The sequence below is a fragment of the Babylonia areolata genome, chromosome 16 (genome assembly GCF_041734735.1).
Source record: "Babylonia areolata isolate BAREFJ2019XMU chromosome 16, ASM4173473v1, whole genome shotgun sequence".
NCBI classification, from domain to species: domain Eukaryota; kingdom Metazoa; phylum Mollusca; class Gastropoda; order Neogastropoda; family Buccinidae; genus Babylonia; species Babylonia areolata.
In genome coordinates, this window is record NC_134891.1 from 8,586,799 (window position 1) to 8,604,794 (window position 17,996).

General features: G+C 39.3%; 2 protein-coding genes across 3 annotated transcripts in view; one reads left to right on the forward strand and one right to left on the reverse strand.

Moving 5' to 3' along the window:
* LOC143291114 (elongation factor 1-alpha-like) lies at positions 1-11,987 on the forward strand. 2 transcript variants are annotated; one of them, XM_076600743.1, is made up of 8 exons: positions 1-23; positions 3,174-3,349; positions 4,090-4,269; positions 4,624-4,785; positions 6,691-6,970; positions 7,738-7,829; positions 10,862-11,026; positions 11,368-11,987. In XM_076600743.1, exons 2-8 carry the CDS (start codon positions 3,203-3,205, stop codon positions 11,713-11,715), a joined length of 1,374 nt encoding a protein of 457 aa, XP_076456858.1. In that variant the 5' UTR covers positions 1-23; positions 3,174-3,202; the 3' UTR covers positions 11,716-11,987. The 2 variants fall into 2 exon arrangements, with proteins under 2 accessions (XP_076456858.1, XP_076456857.1); XM_076600742.1 differs by lacking the exon at positions 1-23 and adding an exon at positions 1,815-1,957.
* Positions 11,664-17,996, reverse strand: part of LOC143291115 (mitochondrial inner membrane protein Mpv17-like) — a 23,843-nt gene continuing 17,510 nt past the window's right edge. The window contains exon 7 of the mRNA XM_076600744.1: positions 11,664-17,145. Coding sequence (XP_076456859.1) covers positions 17,058-17,145 — 88 coding nt within the window. The 3' untranslated portion in view covers positions 11,664-17,057. The remainder of the gene's footprint in view (positions 17,146-17,996) is intronic.

A 17,996-nucleotide genomic window follows, 5' to 3' on the forward strand; every position in this document is an offset into this window, starting at 1 on the left:
CAGAGACCAACTGCTGACAACAGGTAAAACGAATTATCATATGTGAATGAATTTGACTTAGTCTGGCACACAGCTTGCTTTATTTTTTCTACGAGTTACTGAGTTAGCAACCATCATAGTCATACATATAGATTTGACTTTGGAAAGAATGGGTCACACAGCTTGCTTGCATTTCCCTCCGCTAGTTGCTGAGTAAGCTTCAAAAATTTGAGAATCACAATGACCCAGACATTTTGAGTTACAGGTTTCCTGTGTTATTTTGTATCATTCAAGCGAACAGTGGATTTCATGCTAAATTCTTTTCTCATATGCTTGTACAACGCTTAAAAAAGATATATAAAAAGTGAAAAGATGCCCAAGAACGAAGTACACTGAAATAGGATTACAATTTACAGGGATTCCGTTTTATGTTATGCCGGTGCCATTGACATTTTTCTTTGTTTTTCCATAACATGACCAAGATAAATTCACTTGTGAATCTGTCGTGGTTGCTGCATGCTTGGTATATTCATGTTTCCGTGATCCACCAAACACTCGAGAATTCAGGTTCTTTAGCATTAGATTTTCTGCATGTGTATTCACACAAGGGGGTTCAGGCAAGTAACTAGAGATCTGACAGAGTATTTTTACTGCTTGAAATTGTTTTTCTATTCTTTTGAAGTAGATTTTTCTACAGAATTTTGCCAGGGAAAACCTTTTTGCTGCTGTAGGTTCTTTTACATGTGCTAAGTGCATGCAGCATATGGAACCATCTCGTCCAAATGACTAGCGTCCAGGCAACCACTACGTAGTGGGTGGGGAGAAAATACTGGTGATTTTGGGATTTGAGTCACTACAATCCAATTCTGCTTACCAGACAGATGTGTTACCACCAGGCCAACACTCCACACCAGTATTTAACATCGGATTTCTGAAATGAAATCGGCACACCATCACATCACATGTTTGATAAATCTCTGGAGAAAAAAAGCCCAAAACAGACTGTTGGACAGCAGAAGTAATTACAATCTTTAAAAGGGCTCTTGTGTGGACCCATGGAAGACCATTGTGAAATATTTTTTTGTTGTTAAATTACTATGTCTTGGACTGTTGTCATTTTAGACAGATCTTAAGATGACCTTATGAACTTCAAGTAATGGAAGAATTTGTACAATAGAGACAAAGGCTACATATTAAAGTTTTGACTGTTCTTATGAGAAGAGGTAGATCTCTGGAACTGGTAAGATAATTAACAAGATCATGGATCCCAGGAAGCATTTTACCCATGTTTACTTTTTTGGTATGATTAAAGTGTAATTCCACCTGTTCATGAAATAGCAGTTGGTAATTTGAAATATACAGCAATTTAATACTTTTTCCAAGTACAAAACTTGCAAAAAAGTATGTTCAGAACCGCCTTAGTCAAGTTTTCTGTTCTGTGTGAATCTTTGATCTAAAAATAGAAAGGGAAATGGGTGTGAATTTAACCACTTTGTAAGTGGTCTAAAATAAAGGGAAATGTCTGAATTTGTGTCCAACACCACTCTTTTAGTGGATTAAAAAAAGAAGATCCCATTGAAATTGATTAAAAACTGCAGTGACCCGAGTTGTAGCCCTGATTTAACCACGAGGATACGTCGGAATGGATGAACCTCGGTTTCGAAAGTACAATATATAATGTACTTATAAGTATTAAGAAAATATGTAATTGTACAAAAAAAATTATCATTGCTTTTAATGTCAGTTATGTCAGTAGTTCATGAGTTGGCTCGGATGTTGCTCAATCTCGTTCGGTAGGATTGTCCTCGTGGTCAGGCCCAATAATCTTAGTCACCGTCGCGGCATGTCACGTGAAGGCTACTGACCAATCAAGAGCTATACCATTCGCTGTACCCCTCTAGGCGCTTTAACAGGGAATCACGTGACTCGTCACATCCGGTTCGGTCCTTTTCCGCCTGTGCTCTAGCGAAGCAGCAAGGTATGTGAGAGTTGGCTCACTATATCCGTAACAATCTTTGCTTTTTTCACTCATCAGGGTTAGATGTTGTAAAGGTTTGAACATAAACAATAGTTGTTTGTATAGATCAAGAATTTTATGTATATTAGGCTTATTTTCGTTGATTTAGAAAATCTCAGACTTGTATGGTTTTGCACCTTTCACAGCCGGTGCCGCCATGCCACGTTTGCCAAAAAAAAAAAAGATGAAAAAAGACAGGACTTATTCCGCAAGCCTTTCACTTCGATAGCTGTGATATTAACATAGAGATTGTAGATACGTCCGGTATCAAAGTAGGGTTCCGTTTATTCTTTAATTGTAGCAGTTTGATGAATATGAAATAACCTCGAGCCTTGACGGCATGCTCTAGTTTGCAGCGTTATGAACTACTTTTCCTTGACCATCATTCAGATTTCAGACATTTGGTGTCGAGGATTGTATGAAATTAATGGAGTCGATTGAATATTAAAGATTCGAAGGGATATAAAGAAATAACGTTTTGTAACAAATATCAAACTGCTTCGCACCTGCTTCAGATTTCGGATTGAGTCAACCAAACTTAACATTAGTAGAATATCTTTATGGGTTAAGTTGGTGAGTACTATTCCATATTGGTTTAAGATTGCGAAAATCGGCATTGATTTATAGTAACTATGAAGGCATTCTGTTGGTTCAATTGGCCTTATGATTAAAATAGGAAGACATCAAAACTGACTGGATGGGCTTGCTTGTCTTGACTTATGGGTGATCGTCTTGACTTTTGGGCTTGCTCGTGTTCAGGAAAACTAAGTAGAAATGCTGAAGTTATTGGGAAGTTTAAAAAAAAAAAAAAAAAAAGGGAAACTGGAAAGAGCCCCTTTTTTGCGAGTTGTCACTGGCTTGACCGATGAGTGGCATGACCAACAGCGGGATGTGTGACAATAGTTTCTGTAGAGTTTGGTGCATATAATTTCGATTGTTGCTCATGTCAGCAGGTTGACATACCAGTATTGCAAAGGCATCATTTATGCCCTTGTTAGTATTACCCATTACTGCATTTTATGTAGTGACACCATTTTGGTAGCTTGGGTCATCCATGGCCCATTTTGGTAAGGACAGTTTTGACCAGATTATCATCCACTTGTTCCATTGCACATTTGAGGTAAAGCTTATGCATATGTATTGTGTACTATTGTAAATGTTAACTTTTCTCTTACAGTGACGTCACTTGAAACCAAATAAAGAAAAATGGGTAAGGAGGGTAAAATTCACATCAACATCGTGGTGATTGGCCATGTGGACTCTGGAAAATCCACCACCACTGGCCATCTGATCTACAAGTGTGGTGGCATTGACAAGCGTGTCATCGAGAAGTTCGAGAAAGAAGCCCAGGAGGTTAGTATGAAAAAATGCTTAAAGTACTTTTTGCGCGATAACCAGCGGGATAAAGGGGAGGTTACCTACTTCTGGGAGGTTATCGGCCGTAGTTTTGTCTGCTCCGCATAGGCGGATAGTAGTTTGCACAGGACAGGAATGTCAGACCCCTGCCGGAGTCTGCACTAGTTGGGTCACGGTAAGTATGTTATTTAAACGTAATTTTAGATAGAAAATTTCCTTTTGCATTGTTTCTTAGAAGCCTGACAGTGATTAACTATTCAGACAACCCAACAGCATCAAAGCCTGTGGAATGTCATTTCCGAGTACTTTAAAACCTTGTAGGAATAGCTTTCAAATTGTTTTTGTGATGTCTCAAGAAGGAATCATAAAATATCATGAAATTCTTTGAGATTGAAGTGTCCTCGGCCTTGATTTGGCTATATGTGCTTGTCTAAGTTGAAAATGAATTCGGGTGTTCATACCAGCCATGAAGATTTTGGGGGGCAGGGTGTTGGGTTTACACCTGTAAAATGTTCAGGTGTTCAAACCCGCCATTAAGATTTTGGGAGGGGGTTATCTTAAAAACATTTACTTGCATCTTACATACAACATGGCTGTGCTTTGCAAATAAGTATTTAAAGCTCGGTGAGCTATGGAGTTTGCTTGCACCAACACTAAATTTTGTGATCATGAATGTAAAAAGTGTTGAAGTACTTTCCAAAGCACTCGGCCTATCATACAATTTTATATTTGTACAGATGGGCAAGGGTTCCTTCAAGTATGCCTGGGTGTTGGACAAGCTGAAGGCAGAGCGTGAACGTGGTATCACCATTGACATTGCTCTGTGGAAGTTCGAGACTGCCAAGTACTATGTCACTATCATCGATGCCCCTGGTCATCGTGATTTCATCAAGAACATGATTACTGGAACTTCACAGGTATTTGATTTATGGCAAGGATTTTGAGGGCTAGAAAATTTCCTTTTAATTACAATTTCTCTCAATTTTATGCTTAGTAATAAACATTTTATGTAAGGGAGGTGAAGGTACAATGTACTCAGATTTTATATGTGCTGTCTCTTGTGCAGTTTCATTAATCATACATTCTTCAGACTTGTCATGAACTTGGGACTGTGGAGAATTTTGAAAGATTTACATCCCGATATTTGGTTTCATTGTAAGATGTATCCTAAACTAATCAAGATGAGTGTTTACCTTGATTTACATCCTGTTATTTGGTTTCATTGCAAGATGAGTCTTTACCTCCATATATAATTTGCCTCTTGTGTACAGGCTGACTGTGCTGTTCTGATTGTGGCTGCTGGTGTGGGCGAGTTTGAGGCTGGCATCTCCAAGGAGGGTCAGACCCGTGAACATGCTCTGCTCTCCTACACTCTGGGTGTGAAGCAGCTGATCATCGGTGTCAACAAGATGGACAGCTGTAATTACAGCCAAGTAAGTAATATAAAATGTTGATAGATCAGGACTAATTTTATCCAGTTTCAATTTGTTGGTCGAACCCAACCATGACCAGAGTAGCAGAGACATCCAGACTTATCCTGGCTAGTGTTTGATTATAGCAGTGTTTTTGCCAAGTTAGATTTCCATTCTTGTTCAAACTTACCAAGGCCACAAGGCTTAATTTCTGTCCCAAATACTGTACCTATTCATCACCCTTTACCCGAGGTAGAGGGCGATTGTGCAATAATTCTAGCTCGATTGTCCAAACGAGTTAAGAAAATTAGTGACTGTTAAGTCTTCATCAGACACAAAACACGAGTGTCAAAGAATTGATAGAAAATGTGATAAAATTTACCTGTATGAAGAACACAGGATCAGGAGTCGGGATGGCTGCCGGAAAAAGAGGAAGCCAGTCAGGGATCCAAAAGGAGGGTAATCGGTCATATCTACTTTCACTTTCTCCACATAGGCGGGTAGTAGTTTCACAGTAAAGTATTTGTAGTTTAATTACATACTTTACTGTGACCCAACTAGTGCAGACTCCGGCAGGGGCTAGTTGGGTCACGGTAAGTATGTTATTTCAACATAATTTTAGATAGAAAATTTCCTTTCACCGTGACCAAACTAGTGCAGACTCCGGCAGGGGTCCGACATTCCTGTCCTGTGTAAACTACTATCCGCCGATGCGGAGGAAACGTACTACGGAAGTAGGTAACCTCTCCTTTGTTCCCCTGGCTTGCGCCCTCTTTTTCCGGCAGCCATCTTGACACCTGTTCCTGTGCACTTCATACGGCTAAGTTTTTTTTTCGCATTTTCTTTCTGTCGATTCTTTGGTGTTGTTTTGTGTCCAATTATGACTTCAAAGTTAAACAGTAACGATAAAAATTGCCTATGCGGAGAAAACAAAATTTCCTTTCCCTGTATGCATAAAAATAAAAACCCAGCATATTGCGACTGTAGTGTTGATAGGCGAGTTGTGCTTTAAAAAAAAAAAAAAAAAAAATTATTTATTTTTTTTAAATTATTTTTTTTATATATATATATATACACTTTACACGCATATATTTCTCAGAACTGGCAATAAGTTTTGAATACATCCTTGGTATAAAATGGAAGCTCTTTTAATTTTAGAATGGATTATAAAACTACTGCCTGACATTGCTGGTGCCGACCAGCTTTTTGAATCATGTCGTTAGGATGCAAAAATGGCAGCAACGGCTTGGAGAAACTGTGCGCCTAACAACAGGGTACTTTTAATAAATGAGTGCAAGAAAGTGTTTGATCACCAGGAATTCCCCATGAAATACAAAAAATCAGAACATTGAATGACGGTCATTACTCTTATTTTCAGAATAACTAATATGAAGTGTGTAAGTTGATGGTTGTTGAAATAAAAGTGATCACCAGACACACTTTAGTGGTAATGGTTTTATTTGCAAAAGGCAGTGCCATCCTCTGTTTCCTTTGAGTTCTGCATCAGTTTGATGTGGTACAGTATATGATGCCAAAATGGGGAGTTCGTATTATACTCAAGTTTTGGTAAATATGCTTGCCATGTCAAACTAAGGCTTGCCCATCTGTCCGCACAGTTCTTGCTGTGCTTAATGGGACATTTCTTTGCTGGCCATTGGAATCATTGGCTAGGAGACAGTGATCTAATGGTGAAATGTTTCACTGAATTGCAATAAATTTTGGCTCAGAAGAGCAAACTTGTAGGCCTAGTTTGCATCAGTTTGACATGGTATGTATGTTTAACCAAACGGGGAGTATAATACGAACTCCCCCTTTTTTGTTTCGGGTGAAATTTCCTTTTGGCATAGAGTTGCTGTCTCTGATTTTATGCTGAAATTGTTAGTACAAGCAGGTTCTAGAATTGTCTGAATGCTGTTATGTCTACAGGAACGTTTCAATGAGATCGAGAAAGAGGTGAGCACTTACATCAAGAAGATCGGGTACGTCCCAAAGGCTGTGGCTTTTGTCCCCATCTCTGGCTGGCACGGAGACAACATGCTGGAGGAGAGTGACAACATGAAGTGGTTCAAGGGATGGAACATTGAACGCAAGGATGGCAGTTTCTCTGGAAAAACCCTCCTCCAGGCCCTTGATAGCATCGCCCCTCCTCAGCGTCCCGTTGACAAGCCCCTCCGTCTGCCTCTGCAGGACGTCTACAAGATTGGAGGTACAAGTTTGTGTGCATCAATAAAACTGTTCTGATTTTTTTGGTCTGACAAAATGTAGGAAAGATTCATTTAATTATACCTTTTGTTTAGATTCTGGGGAGTTGGTTTTCTGGGGGGCAGGTAACTGGATGCATCTACTTTTTTGACTCGCTTGTGTAAACAGAATGTTTTAACCAGTGTTCGGTTCGTGTGTGTGTCCGTGGTAAACTTTAACATTGACATTTTCTCTGCAAATAGTCAGTTGACATCAAATTTGGCATAAAAATAGGAAAAATTCAGTTCTTTCCAGTCATCTTGCACCTGGGATGGGCACCCAAAAAAAACCTAATTATATGCAAACTGCATTTACTGTTATATTTATATTTTTTGTATTCTCTAAACTTGGCACTTTGACCTCTTATTCTGACACAACTAGAGAAGTCATTTTTTGTTCAAACAGGAACTTCTTTTGCTAAGCATGGAATTTTTATTTATTTTGCAAACGTTTTGGTGCAGAAAAAAGGGAAATTATAATTAATGCTAGGGGACGTAATTTATCACAAGTGAGTCTTGAAGGCCTTGCCTTTTTTTGGTTTGTTTTTTTTGGGTTTTTTGTCCTTCAGCAGGGTAGTAGTGGACTTCGGATGCCTGTCGAGTCTGGGTCATGGTATGTCAGATGAAACATTTTAGGCGGGAAATTTCCTTTTGTCTCATCTTTAATCTATGTTGAAGAATGTTCACACATTACTAAGAAAAACACACCAAAATGTATGTTTTTGTTTCACAGGTATTGGCACAGTGCCCGTTGGCCGTGTGGAGACTGGTGTTCTGAAGCCTGGCATGGTGGTCACATTTGCCCCACCCCAGATCACCACTGAGGTATGCTGTGTGTAAATGTTTTCTGTTAATAAGCTTGACTCGTTCTCGTTTGGCATGCCTGGTAACAGTGCCATGACCTTGTGCCCCAGTTTTTTTTCTTGCATTTAATTACACATACTTAAGGGGGGACTTGGCGTGCATTTTTCTAGTATTTTTGTATCTCGACTTCTACTAAAGCTATTGCCATAAAATTTTGCACATAGACAGCAAAGTGGATTTGGAGCTAGAATACAAAGTTTCAAATGTTCATGTTACATAGAAATAATTTTATGATTTTTTTTCTTGTTTTTGTGCTGTCGAAAACGAGTACGTCTGCTCCTCCTCTACAGTTTGCAAAGTTAGGTAGTATTGAAGCTAAAATCATAATCAATACAAAGGACATGAATAGAAGAGTGCAATAGACATAAATTAGTATGTATAAATGTACATAAATGTAAATACCATCGCCAAGACTATGGAGAAAATTGACAAATGTAAATAATTATTTTTAACCTAATATAACACTAAAACTGTCCAAGATCCATACTTTCTAATGGTTTCATTGCACTCAGAAGCCATTTTTCCATCTATATGCAAAATTTCAAGGCAATAGCTGTTGTAGAACTTGTACAGTAAAGGAGGAGCTGATGTAGACTTAGCTACAGTTAGAGGGCAGTACATACGTATGGAATAAAAAGTCGTTTTGAGAAATTTGACTCCAAAGATAGAATTTAAGGTGGACAAATGAAAGGAACAATTTTCAATAGTATTACTATCATTTTCCAATAATTATCAAGTATGATACCTTATCAAGACATTCTGTACAGTTTTTTCTATGTGGCATTGGAAATCAAACACTCAAAACTGCCCAGGCCCATACACCTCCCCTTCTCTTTCTTGTCTTTCCTGGTGTTCCATGCGTCGCACCATCTCTATTTTCTTTCTCTTCTCTTTCTCCTTTTCTGATGATTTTCTGCTGGATTTCACCACCCTGGCAGTGTCCTCTTTCAAAACAAAGTCACCCAGAGTGCTTCCTCCCACAAGCTCCAGTTCCAGCATCACATCCAGCAGGGCCGAGGACCCTTTGTTGACCTCCCTCAGTCACCCTCAGGCTCTGAAACACATGATACATTACAGTACAATTTTTTTTTTGCACAGCTTCATACATTTGTAACATATACACACATCTGTACAAGCAGTCTTACACACACACACACACACACACTGAACAAACACAACCTGAAACACACACATGGAATATACACATCTCATACACATACACAATGAACAAACCCATAACCTGAAACATATTCAAACACAGAATAATCACACACACAAACACACTATGAATAAACACATAACCTGAAACACACACTAATACACTGAACACACTCAGCAGCCACACACACACACTGAATAAACACAACCTGGAACACACACACATGATTGAATAAACACACTACCTCTCGCACACACCCTACGACACACACACAGCCCCCCACTCACCCCCTCACACCACAATCTATCTCTCCTCTCACACTTCACAAGGACCAGGAAGAAGTATGAATGATAAAGAAAACGAAAAATAAACAAAGAAATCAACGATCGACTTACCGGTTTTTTGCATTCTGGACACAATGCACCACTGGAATCGATGAGAGACTGAAGGCAGCTCAGGTTCATGATGATGTTGAGATCGTCACTTCTCACTTCTTCTACAGCTTCCTCTTCCAGTCTTTGTTTTTTGCTGGGTCCAGACTCATCTACTTCTTCACTAGAATCAGACACTGCCTTCTTTTTTTAGAAAGTCCTTTTTTTTTTTCTTTGAAGTAGAGGACGGGTATTCCATAGCAGACGACGTTGATGGAGTCGGCTCACAGGTTGTCGATTCGACCTCAGTTTGCTGTGATTGGTGGCTGGCTTTTCCACATTTCCCTTTTCTATTCTTTGTACCAAACTTATGGAGTACTCTAAACCTCGTTCCAAACTTTCTTGGCATTGTAAAAAAGCAAAACTGTGCCTAAAACTGACAAAATGAATGTCCTAGTTCGCTCACTTCGAAACAGACGCTATGAACAAAGATGGCGGATGACTGGAGTTTCGGCCAATCAGAATCATGGATTTACCCTCGTGACAGCTTAGGCCCAATCACCGGTTTATACACTGTTGTTGGGTGAGCCATTTCGTGCTTCGCGGAGCTCTCGCACTGAGGTTGTTTGCATATGAAATTAGGTTGACCGGAAAGAGCGCATGTTTAGCTTTCAAACGAGCGGTCACACACCTCAATTGGTAAAACGAAAGTGGTGGTTGCTAGGGTCTGAAGATAGCGATTTTTGTGATTCGACTTCAAATTCCGATAAATATTTGAGGCCACCTACATTAAAAAAAAGTACAATTACACACACTTTTATGCAAAATTAAAGCAAAAGACACCCAAAAAGTGTTTGTAGATATATTATTCTTTCAAAATTTACAAAAACCCCAAAACACATTTACTGGTGATTTTTCATCAAAAATGCACGCCAAGTCCCCCCTTAACTGTGACCCACTAGTGAATTTAGTTTTGGCTATACTTAAGATGAACATGCAGAACTTATCAATATTTACAGTGATGCAGCAGTACAGGATACTGCCCTTCATATTTGATTATGTGAAAGTAGAGAACAGCAGTGGTACTAACAGCTATGTAAAAGTGAAAAATCAGAGTAAAGTATTTTTGCTGCATTTTTCTATTGCGCAATTAAATGTTAACTGATGAAAAAGTCACCTTTGTTTTCAAAGTGTAGGTAGTGTATGCAGAAGTGGGTTATAAAACTCCTTTGTGCAGGTAATTTCAATATATTTTCGAAGTGGGTACAAGAAATTAGACGGGCACAATGGCCGAGTGGTTGAAGAGTTGGACTTTCCAACAAGCAAAAGTTCTTGACTTTCTAATACTTACGGGCTACCTGTAATACCCAGCATGCATAAAGTACATTGGAGAGTTTTGGTTAGATTAATGCTTTATCATTCTGCTTCTTTGTAATAGTCTGGGTATTGTTGGTTTGGTACAGGTGAAATCTGTGGAGATGCATCACGAGGCTCTGACGGAAGCTGTGCCTGGTGACAACGTTGGATTCAACGTGAAGAACATCTCTGTGAAGGACATCCGTCGTGGCAATGTGGCCGGAGACAGCAAGAATGATCCACCAAAGGGAGCCAAGACCTTCTATGCCCAGGTGTGTGCACATGCTGACAAAAAAGAAAATTTCCTATATGTGCAGAAGTTAGTCTGACAGGTCCCAAAATGTTCACTCGAATTCCTGGGTGAATTGTAGAGAATTTTGTACTGATTTCCATCAATTTGGAACTTTTCTTTCCAGTTGTGAAGGATCACAAGAGAAACTGAAGCATGGATCTTGCATACAAAGCTCTAGTACTTGTTACACTTGGCATGGCAGTGACAAAAAGAAGTCAATTTTTTGGGGGGGGGGGGATTATCAGTAGTGACCTTAAGAAGAAAGCATTTTGTCAACCAATCTGGGTAAACTTTTTTTTCTTTTCTTTTTTTTTTAACCAGGTCATCATCTTGAACCATCCTGGTGAGATCCACAGTGGGTATGCCCCAGTGCTGGATTGCCACACTGCTCACATTGCCTGCAAGTTCACCGAGATCAAAGAGAAGTGTGACAGGCGCTCTGGAAAGAAGCTGGAAGACAACCCCAAATGCGTGAAGACTGGTGATGCTGCCATGGTTGACCTGACGCCCAGCAAGCCCATGTGTGTGGAAGCTTTCTCCGAGTACCCACCCCTGGGCCGCTTCGCTGTGCGTGACATGAAGCAGACCGTGGCTGTTGGTGTCATCAAGTCCGTGGAGAAGGCTGATGTCACTGGGAAGGTGACCAAGGCTGCTGCCAAGAAAAAGTGATGTTTACTGGAACCCTTGTCTGCCACACAGACCCCCCTGAACTGTTCATGTCGAGGCAGTAGCTCATGCCCTGTTGTACCTGGAAATGATTCATCCTTAGGTGTGCTGCTTTTAAAACGACAGGCATGTTCCATTCTGATTTCTTTGTCTGTTTGGCTTTTGCAGTCCAAACTACACAGGAAAGAGTTCCGAAGAAAAAAAGGTTAACATTTTTAGGAAATTCTTTTTTTTGTGCAAAGGGCAAAATAAAATCTTCAGTTCAGGAAAGATGAGATCCATCTTGTGTGGTCAGTGATTTTATTAATATACTGTTTGTACACTTTTGATTGAATTATCTTCCTTGCCTCTTCTCATCCACAAAGCTCCTTCATGCAAGTAGGTCTAAATATTGCAAACCCCCACACCCCTCTTCAAACTTAGATTTTTGTAAATTGGTTGGGTCACTGTCTAGTTTGGATGACAGGTCCGATGCAAAAAGTATTTCACTTTATCAGATGCAGGCATTGAGCAGGGGCTTTCAAGATGGTTTTGAACTGGTTGCACAAATTGGGACTGAATCAGAATTTACATCCAATTAAGAGAAAGAAAAAAGTTTGTCACATGACACTAGCACACACTGTCTCCCTGTCAAAACTCTAAGGTCATGGGTATGTGCAAAAACCATGAACTGCTGCAAACCTCCACATCATAGTATCTTTGCATTTTACTTTTTTTCCTTTTTTTCTCTGAACTGTTTAAAATCAAGAGCACAAATATTACTGCAATGGTGTCAGTTTAGGCCTGGGATGCTATTCAATGTCATTTGAAGATAAATGGACTTAACTAGTCTGCACTGAACAAACACTGGCAGTTGGAATTTTCCTTCAATTGCAGATCAGTCGGACCTGCCTAGTGCATGATTCTTCCGTAGTTTCTACAATTTGGGCCCCCGGACTACAGCGTTAAAAGCCAAGAAAAATACAATTTTGCTGACTCTGAAACCATAAATGCGCGCACACACAGCAAATGCTAAGAAGCGCCGCACACGTTTGTCACCGAAGATGAACTTTCAAAACATTGATTTCGGCCATTGGTGTGGCTCACTTCACTGGTGTGGCACCCATTGATCGTTTGGTTTACCAAACATGTGTGGCCTGTAATTTGGACGCCAGTACATTTCATGATCACCGTTGCTTTTATCATTCACGCACACACAACGCAAATACACAGATGGACACACAAACGCACACTGACAGATGTGCAAACGCCTTTTACCATGCACATAAATGCATGCTTGCACACGCCACTAAAACGCACTGACACGCGTGTGCGCATACTCGCTTACACATGCAGACCTGCACTGAAAACAATACCCCCATGCACATTCGCACAACTGCTGATCTGTCGGGTTACATTTGCCAACAGTGTCAAGCCAGACTTGAATTAGCTAAAGCAATTCACTGACATTGCTGCAGTGATATTTTATTTCTTTTGCCTGTTGAAGAATAATCTGAGCTCATGATGTGGCCCAGAAAATACTTGTGGACAGTGGTGGGGCAAGTCTTGACAGTGAAAGAATCCAGTTATGTGCTTGAGTTAGTAGCTTGCTGGCAGCATGATGATTTTACTAACTCCAGGCACACTCTTGCAGCCTGAGTTGAAGGAACGGGGAAATGCCCCTGTGCACTTGCACAGTTTAATTCACATGCACATCCATCTACTCCCACAGTTTAAAAATGTTCAGTTATGCACTGGCATAGTTTTGGTGACCACACACACTGTTGAAAGTAATCAATGTGCGTGTAAACCACTCTTCCACCTGACCACAAAACAAAACGCAGTGGGTATGCGTGATCTTGACGAGAAATATTTGAAAGCAATGTTCAGCCAACCGAATTTTCTACATGCAGTTAATATTGAGCATGCATACACTTACGTCTTACAGGTGATGTGAAAACAAATCTTGCATGCACAATAGTAATGCATGTGTACATGTGCAGTGAGATGAAAGTGCACCCTGAGAATGCATTTCATGTGTTTCTCACATACTTGAATGGAAAAAAACAAAGCATCAGTTCATGGCTATTTTAATAATTTGAGACTTGACACTAGATTTGTACTTGATGCAAAGAATTTTCTGTGGAAAGATAGTTCTTAAAACCACCTCGATTAACCTTGCTATATAATTATTTGCAGTAGTCACTCAAGGAACACTTGGAATGATTGGTTCAACTGGTTATTTTTAAAGTGGGGACGGATTTTGCATTGTGAATAGTGACTCCTTGACAGCCACAACAAAGTGCAGGCATATGAAAGCGGACCTTAAAAACATTTTAAACTACAGCTACGCTACCTTCTATTGCATGCATATCATTGAATTTTATTTCAACAATGAAATGTTCAGGAACATTCTCCACAAAGGGGCCATTGATCAACCAAGTTGCTTTAAACTGCACAAGGTAACTGCCTGAACACTATTAGTTTATGAATTAGTGCGCCAAGAGATGCTACACACGAGATCTCCATTTACCATCTCGCCTAAATTAAAACAGTTTGATCTCTCATTCCCAGATTTACCTGTAGAGCTTGGGGAAAGCCCTGTTTTCTGTCCACATCTGTTCAACAAAGCCACTTTTCAGCTACATGAAGCCCCAATAGGTTGACAGCCACGAAAAATTTCATGTTGAAAATGATGTAAAAGCTTGGAAGACAAAATGTGGGAATGAAAAAAAGCTTAGTACATAATATACCCCAAACCTTTTTTGGATCCATGACATGCATCCAAATGCTGTTCAGAAAAATGTGTAAATCAATGAACATAACGCCCAACATGACTAGTACCAATGGTTAACATGAATAGAGCAAATCAAACGGAAGGGCAGCAACAGTTAAACGCATGTAACAATGCTTATAAAGACAATTTGTAATGCTCTGACAGAAGGGATGTGAACGAGTATCAGAATGGAGTTTACACAACGTTTATGAGGATATCTGTTAAGATACCTCGGTGCCACAAATACACAAAATGCATAAGGACGCAAAGTTGACTATAGCGTACCTTATGCACACGCTTCATGACTATGGTACGCTACTGCGTACTGTGAGTTTAAAAATTCGTAGTACATAGGTTAAACAGTTTTGTGTGAAACTAAACGGCACAGCTTTGTTCTACAGTCACCCAAAAGTGCACCTGTACTTTTATTGTGGCTGAAAATGCCTTTGTTTGAGTACAATACATGCGAGCGTACAGTCACCCTTCTCGCTCGCTCACTAAACAAGATGGCGTCTCTGTTGAATTCAGCAAATACTGTGGCTCAAAGTCAAATGCAAACTGATTTGAAAGTGGATATCCACTGTGCATAAGCGTTTGTCCATTCAACTGCTACAATTAGGAAGTGCCTGTGGTTACAAAAGACTACATTTTAAAAATTTGTTATATGAGAGAAACTCGCCCCCTTTATGTCAGTTGTGAAACATATTTTTTTCAAAATATGGTAAATCAGTCAATTGACTGCTTTGAAACTTTGCGAAATGTTGGTCCATTCTATTTTTTATATCATCACAAAATTTCACAGCTGTATGAAATTGCATTCTTTGTTCAGATGTTTTTCTTGTAACATAAACGGCCAGTACAGAGAGTATAATGAAGGAAGTAATCGGGCAGTATAGAATGAGTTAATAATTACACCGATTCTGGATGACATGGATTACAGGATCTTTAACGTGCGTATTTGATCTTCTGCTTGCATATACACACAAAGGGGGGGTTTCAGGCACTAGCAGGTCTGCACATATACTGACCTGGGAGATCGGAAAAATCTCCACCCTTTACCCACCAGGCGGCATAATCGAGATTCGAACCTGGGACCCTCAGATTGAAAGTCCAACGCTTTAACCACTTGCCTGTTGTGCCTGGAGTGGATCTGAAGCCGATTGTAGGCAGCGACATGGGGTGTAGTGGTAAAGGCAGCCAAAGAGACCGGAAGGGGCAGATTTGTGAATACATTTATAACATAGAGTGCTTATCTTGTACTGTGTGAGACGGAACCAAAGGAGATAATGCAAAAGAGGAGTGATGTGCTCAGGTCTTTTCTTTCTAGTCGGGCAGCAGAGTTTTGTATGTGCTGAAGGGACTGAATGGATGAAGCAGGTAATAGAGAGTTACAGGTACAGTAAACAGTTCTGTAATCATTTCACGGCACTGTTAGAAGTTGCGTGCACATGCGTGTATGCCAGCATTTTTCCTTCTGAAAATTTACAACCAAACAACCTGATTAAGAATTTTTGATATTTTTTTTGAAAAGCACTTCCATGGAAAAGAGATCTTTTGTACGACAAGAAAGGAAAAGGGATACCACGAAGAAATGGCAGATAAGTCATATTTAATTCATTTATAAACATGGAAAAAAAAAAGTCATAGAGATAACTAGTTCTCTGTTTAGCAAACCTCCACCAAACATGGTTCTTCCTATTTTTCCACATACTGAACACAGTTATTGGAGCTTCTCCCTCAGTGAACAAAAAATAGATAAGTTATTTTGGTTTTCTTTTTTAAATATCCAGTTATACTCCAACATCTGTGATCTGTGGAAGTCACAGAAAAGAAATTACATGGTTGGCCTCACATTCATTGAAAGTAGTTGTTCAGATACTAAATGAAGAGAAAAATCACTGTGAAATGTAAACATTTCCTATCACAAGTTAAAACAATTGTGTGCTCATTTTTTCATGCAGTTTTACTTCACACCTGTTTGTTTGATTTGTATCTTTACTTAATCCTGTTCACACTGCATTTTGTAGTAGTGGTGGCAAAAAAGTACTTTCATTCAACATCTTTTTACATGAACGAAATTGGATGATCACACAATTTGGGTGGGTCACCCCTTCTGCTCAGACAATTCAAAACAAAAAATGGTTATCTTCTTTCGGTCCAGACAGTTTGTATTGACCTTCATCTGTTTGTTCAAAGGACAGTTGATTCAATTTTTTTATTTTCATTTCTGTTCACACATCTTTTTTTTCACTGACAGTCCTGTTCACACATCTTTTTTTCATTGACAAGTCAGTGCACACACTTTTTCATTGACAAGACTAGTTCATACAATTTGAACAGTTTGTATCTTCAATTCTGTTCACATTTAAAAAAACAAAACAAAACAAAATAAAACAACAACAACAAACACAAAAAAAAACAAAACTACAGCTCTATTCACACAATTTGTATCTTCATTTCTGTTCACCTTTTTTTTTCATTGACGGTCCTGTTCACACAATTTGTACAGTTTGTATCTTCAGTTCTGTTCACACTTTCTCTGTGTGTGTGTGTATCTACAGCTATACTGATATTCACACAATTTGTATCATCAGTTCTGTTCAGCTTTTTCCTTTCCTTCTGTGATCCATGCCAGGAACGTGTTCCATCCCAGTGCCACAAAGTTCACAAACAGAACCCTGAAAGCACAGATAAAGCAACATACAGACAAAGGGAAAATGCATGATGAATTACCCGATAACTGGTGGACCCAAAATAAAAAGAAGAAAACAAAAAAATTGAAAAGAACAGATGGGCAAAGATAAAGCTGACAAGTGTTGGGGAAATTAACATGTGTCTATCTCTATACCACACTCAATCCACCTTCTAAATTCCTGAGAACTATGTATGTGTGCATGTGTCACAATATGTGTGTATGTTTTGTGCGTGTGTATGTGTATGTGCGTGCGCACGTGTGTGTGTGTGTGTGTGTGTGCGTGCGTGCGTGCGTGCATGCGAGTACATGTGAAAGTACATGCATAATAGGTTGCTCTTTGTTTAAATTTCTTAGATATCATTTGCTCAATAATGTGTGACAGTGTGCAGGATGAATGTGCAATAGGCAATGTGCAATGTTCGTGTCTTTCAACATACAACATACTTATAATTACTATGTAATGATTATCAATTACATTTTTAAGCGAATATTGTGATTTTTTTTTTTTTTATAATCTGTTTGTTTGTTTACTATTGTTTTGTTTTTTTTATGAAAAAAACAACATATATATGTTTGCTGTTCTGCTCATGTCAAATGATTGGTTTAAGGACAGGCCCGGCGCTTCCTTTTTTGAGGAAGTGTCTGGGTTTGTTCCAATGTACCTATTATTTACCTGTGAGCTAACTGAATCGGTAGCGTAAGCATCACTGACTTGAAGTTGTGTACCTTGCGTAATGGAGAGAGTTACCACTCTTTACTATTTGTTAATCAAAGACTGATAGTTTGCTTTCTGTCAAGATGAAGAAATGGCGTTGAAGGTATGCTCCACAGATG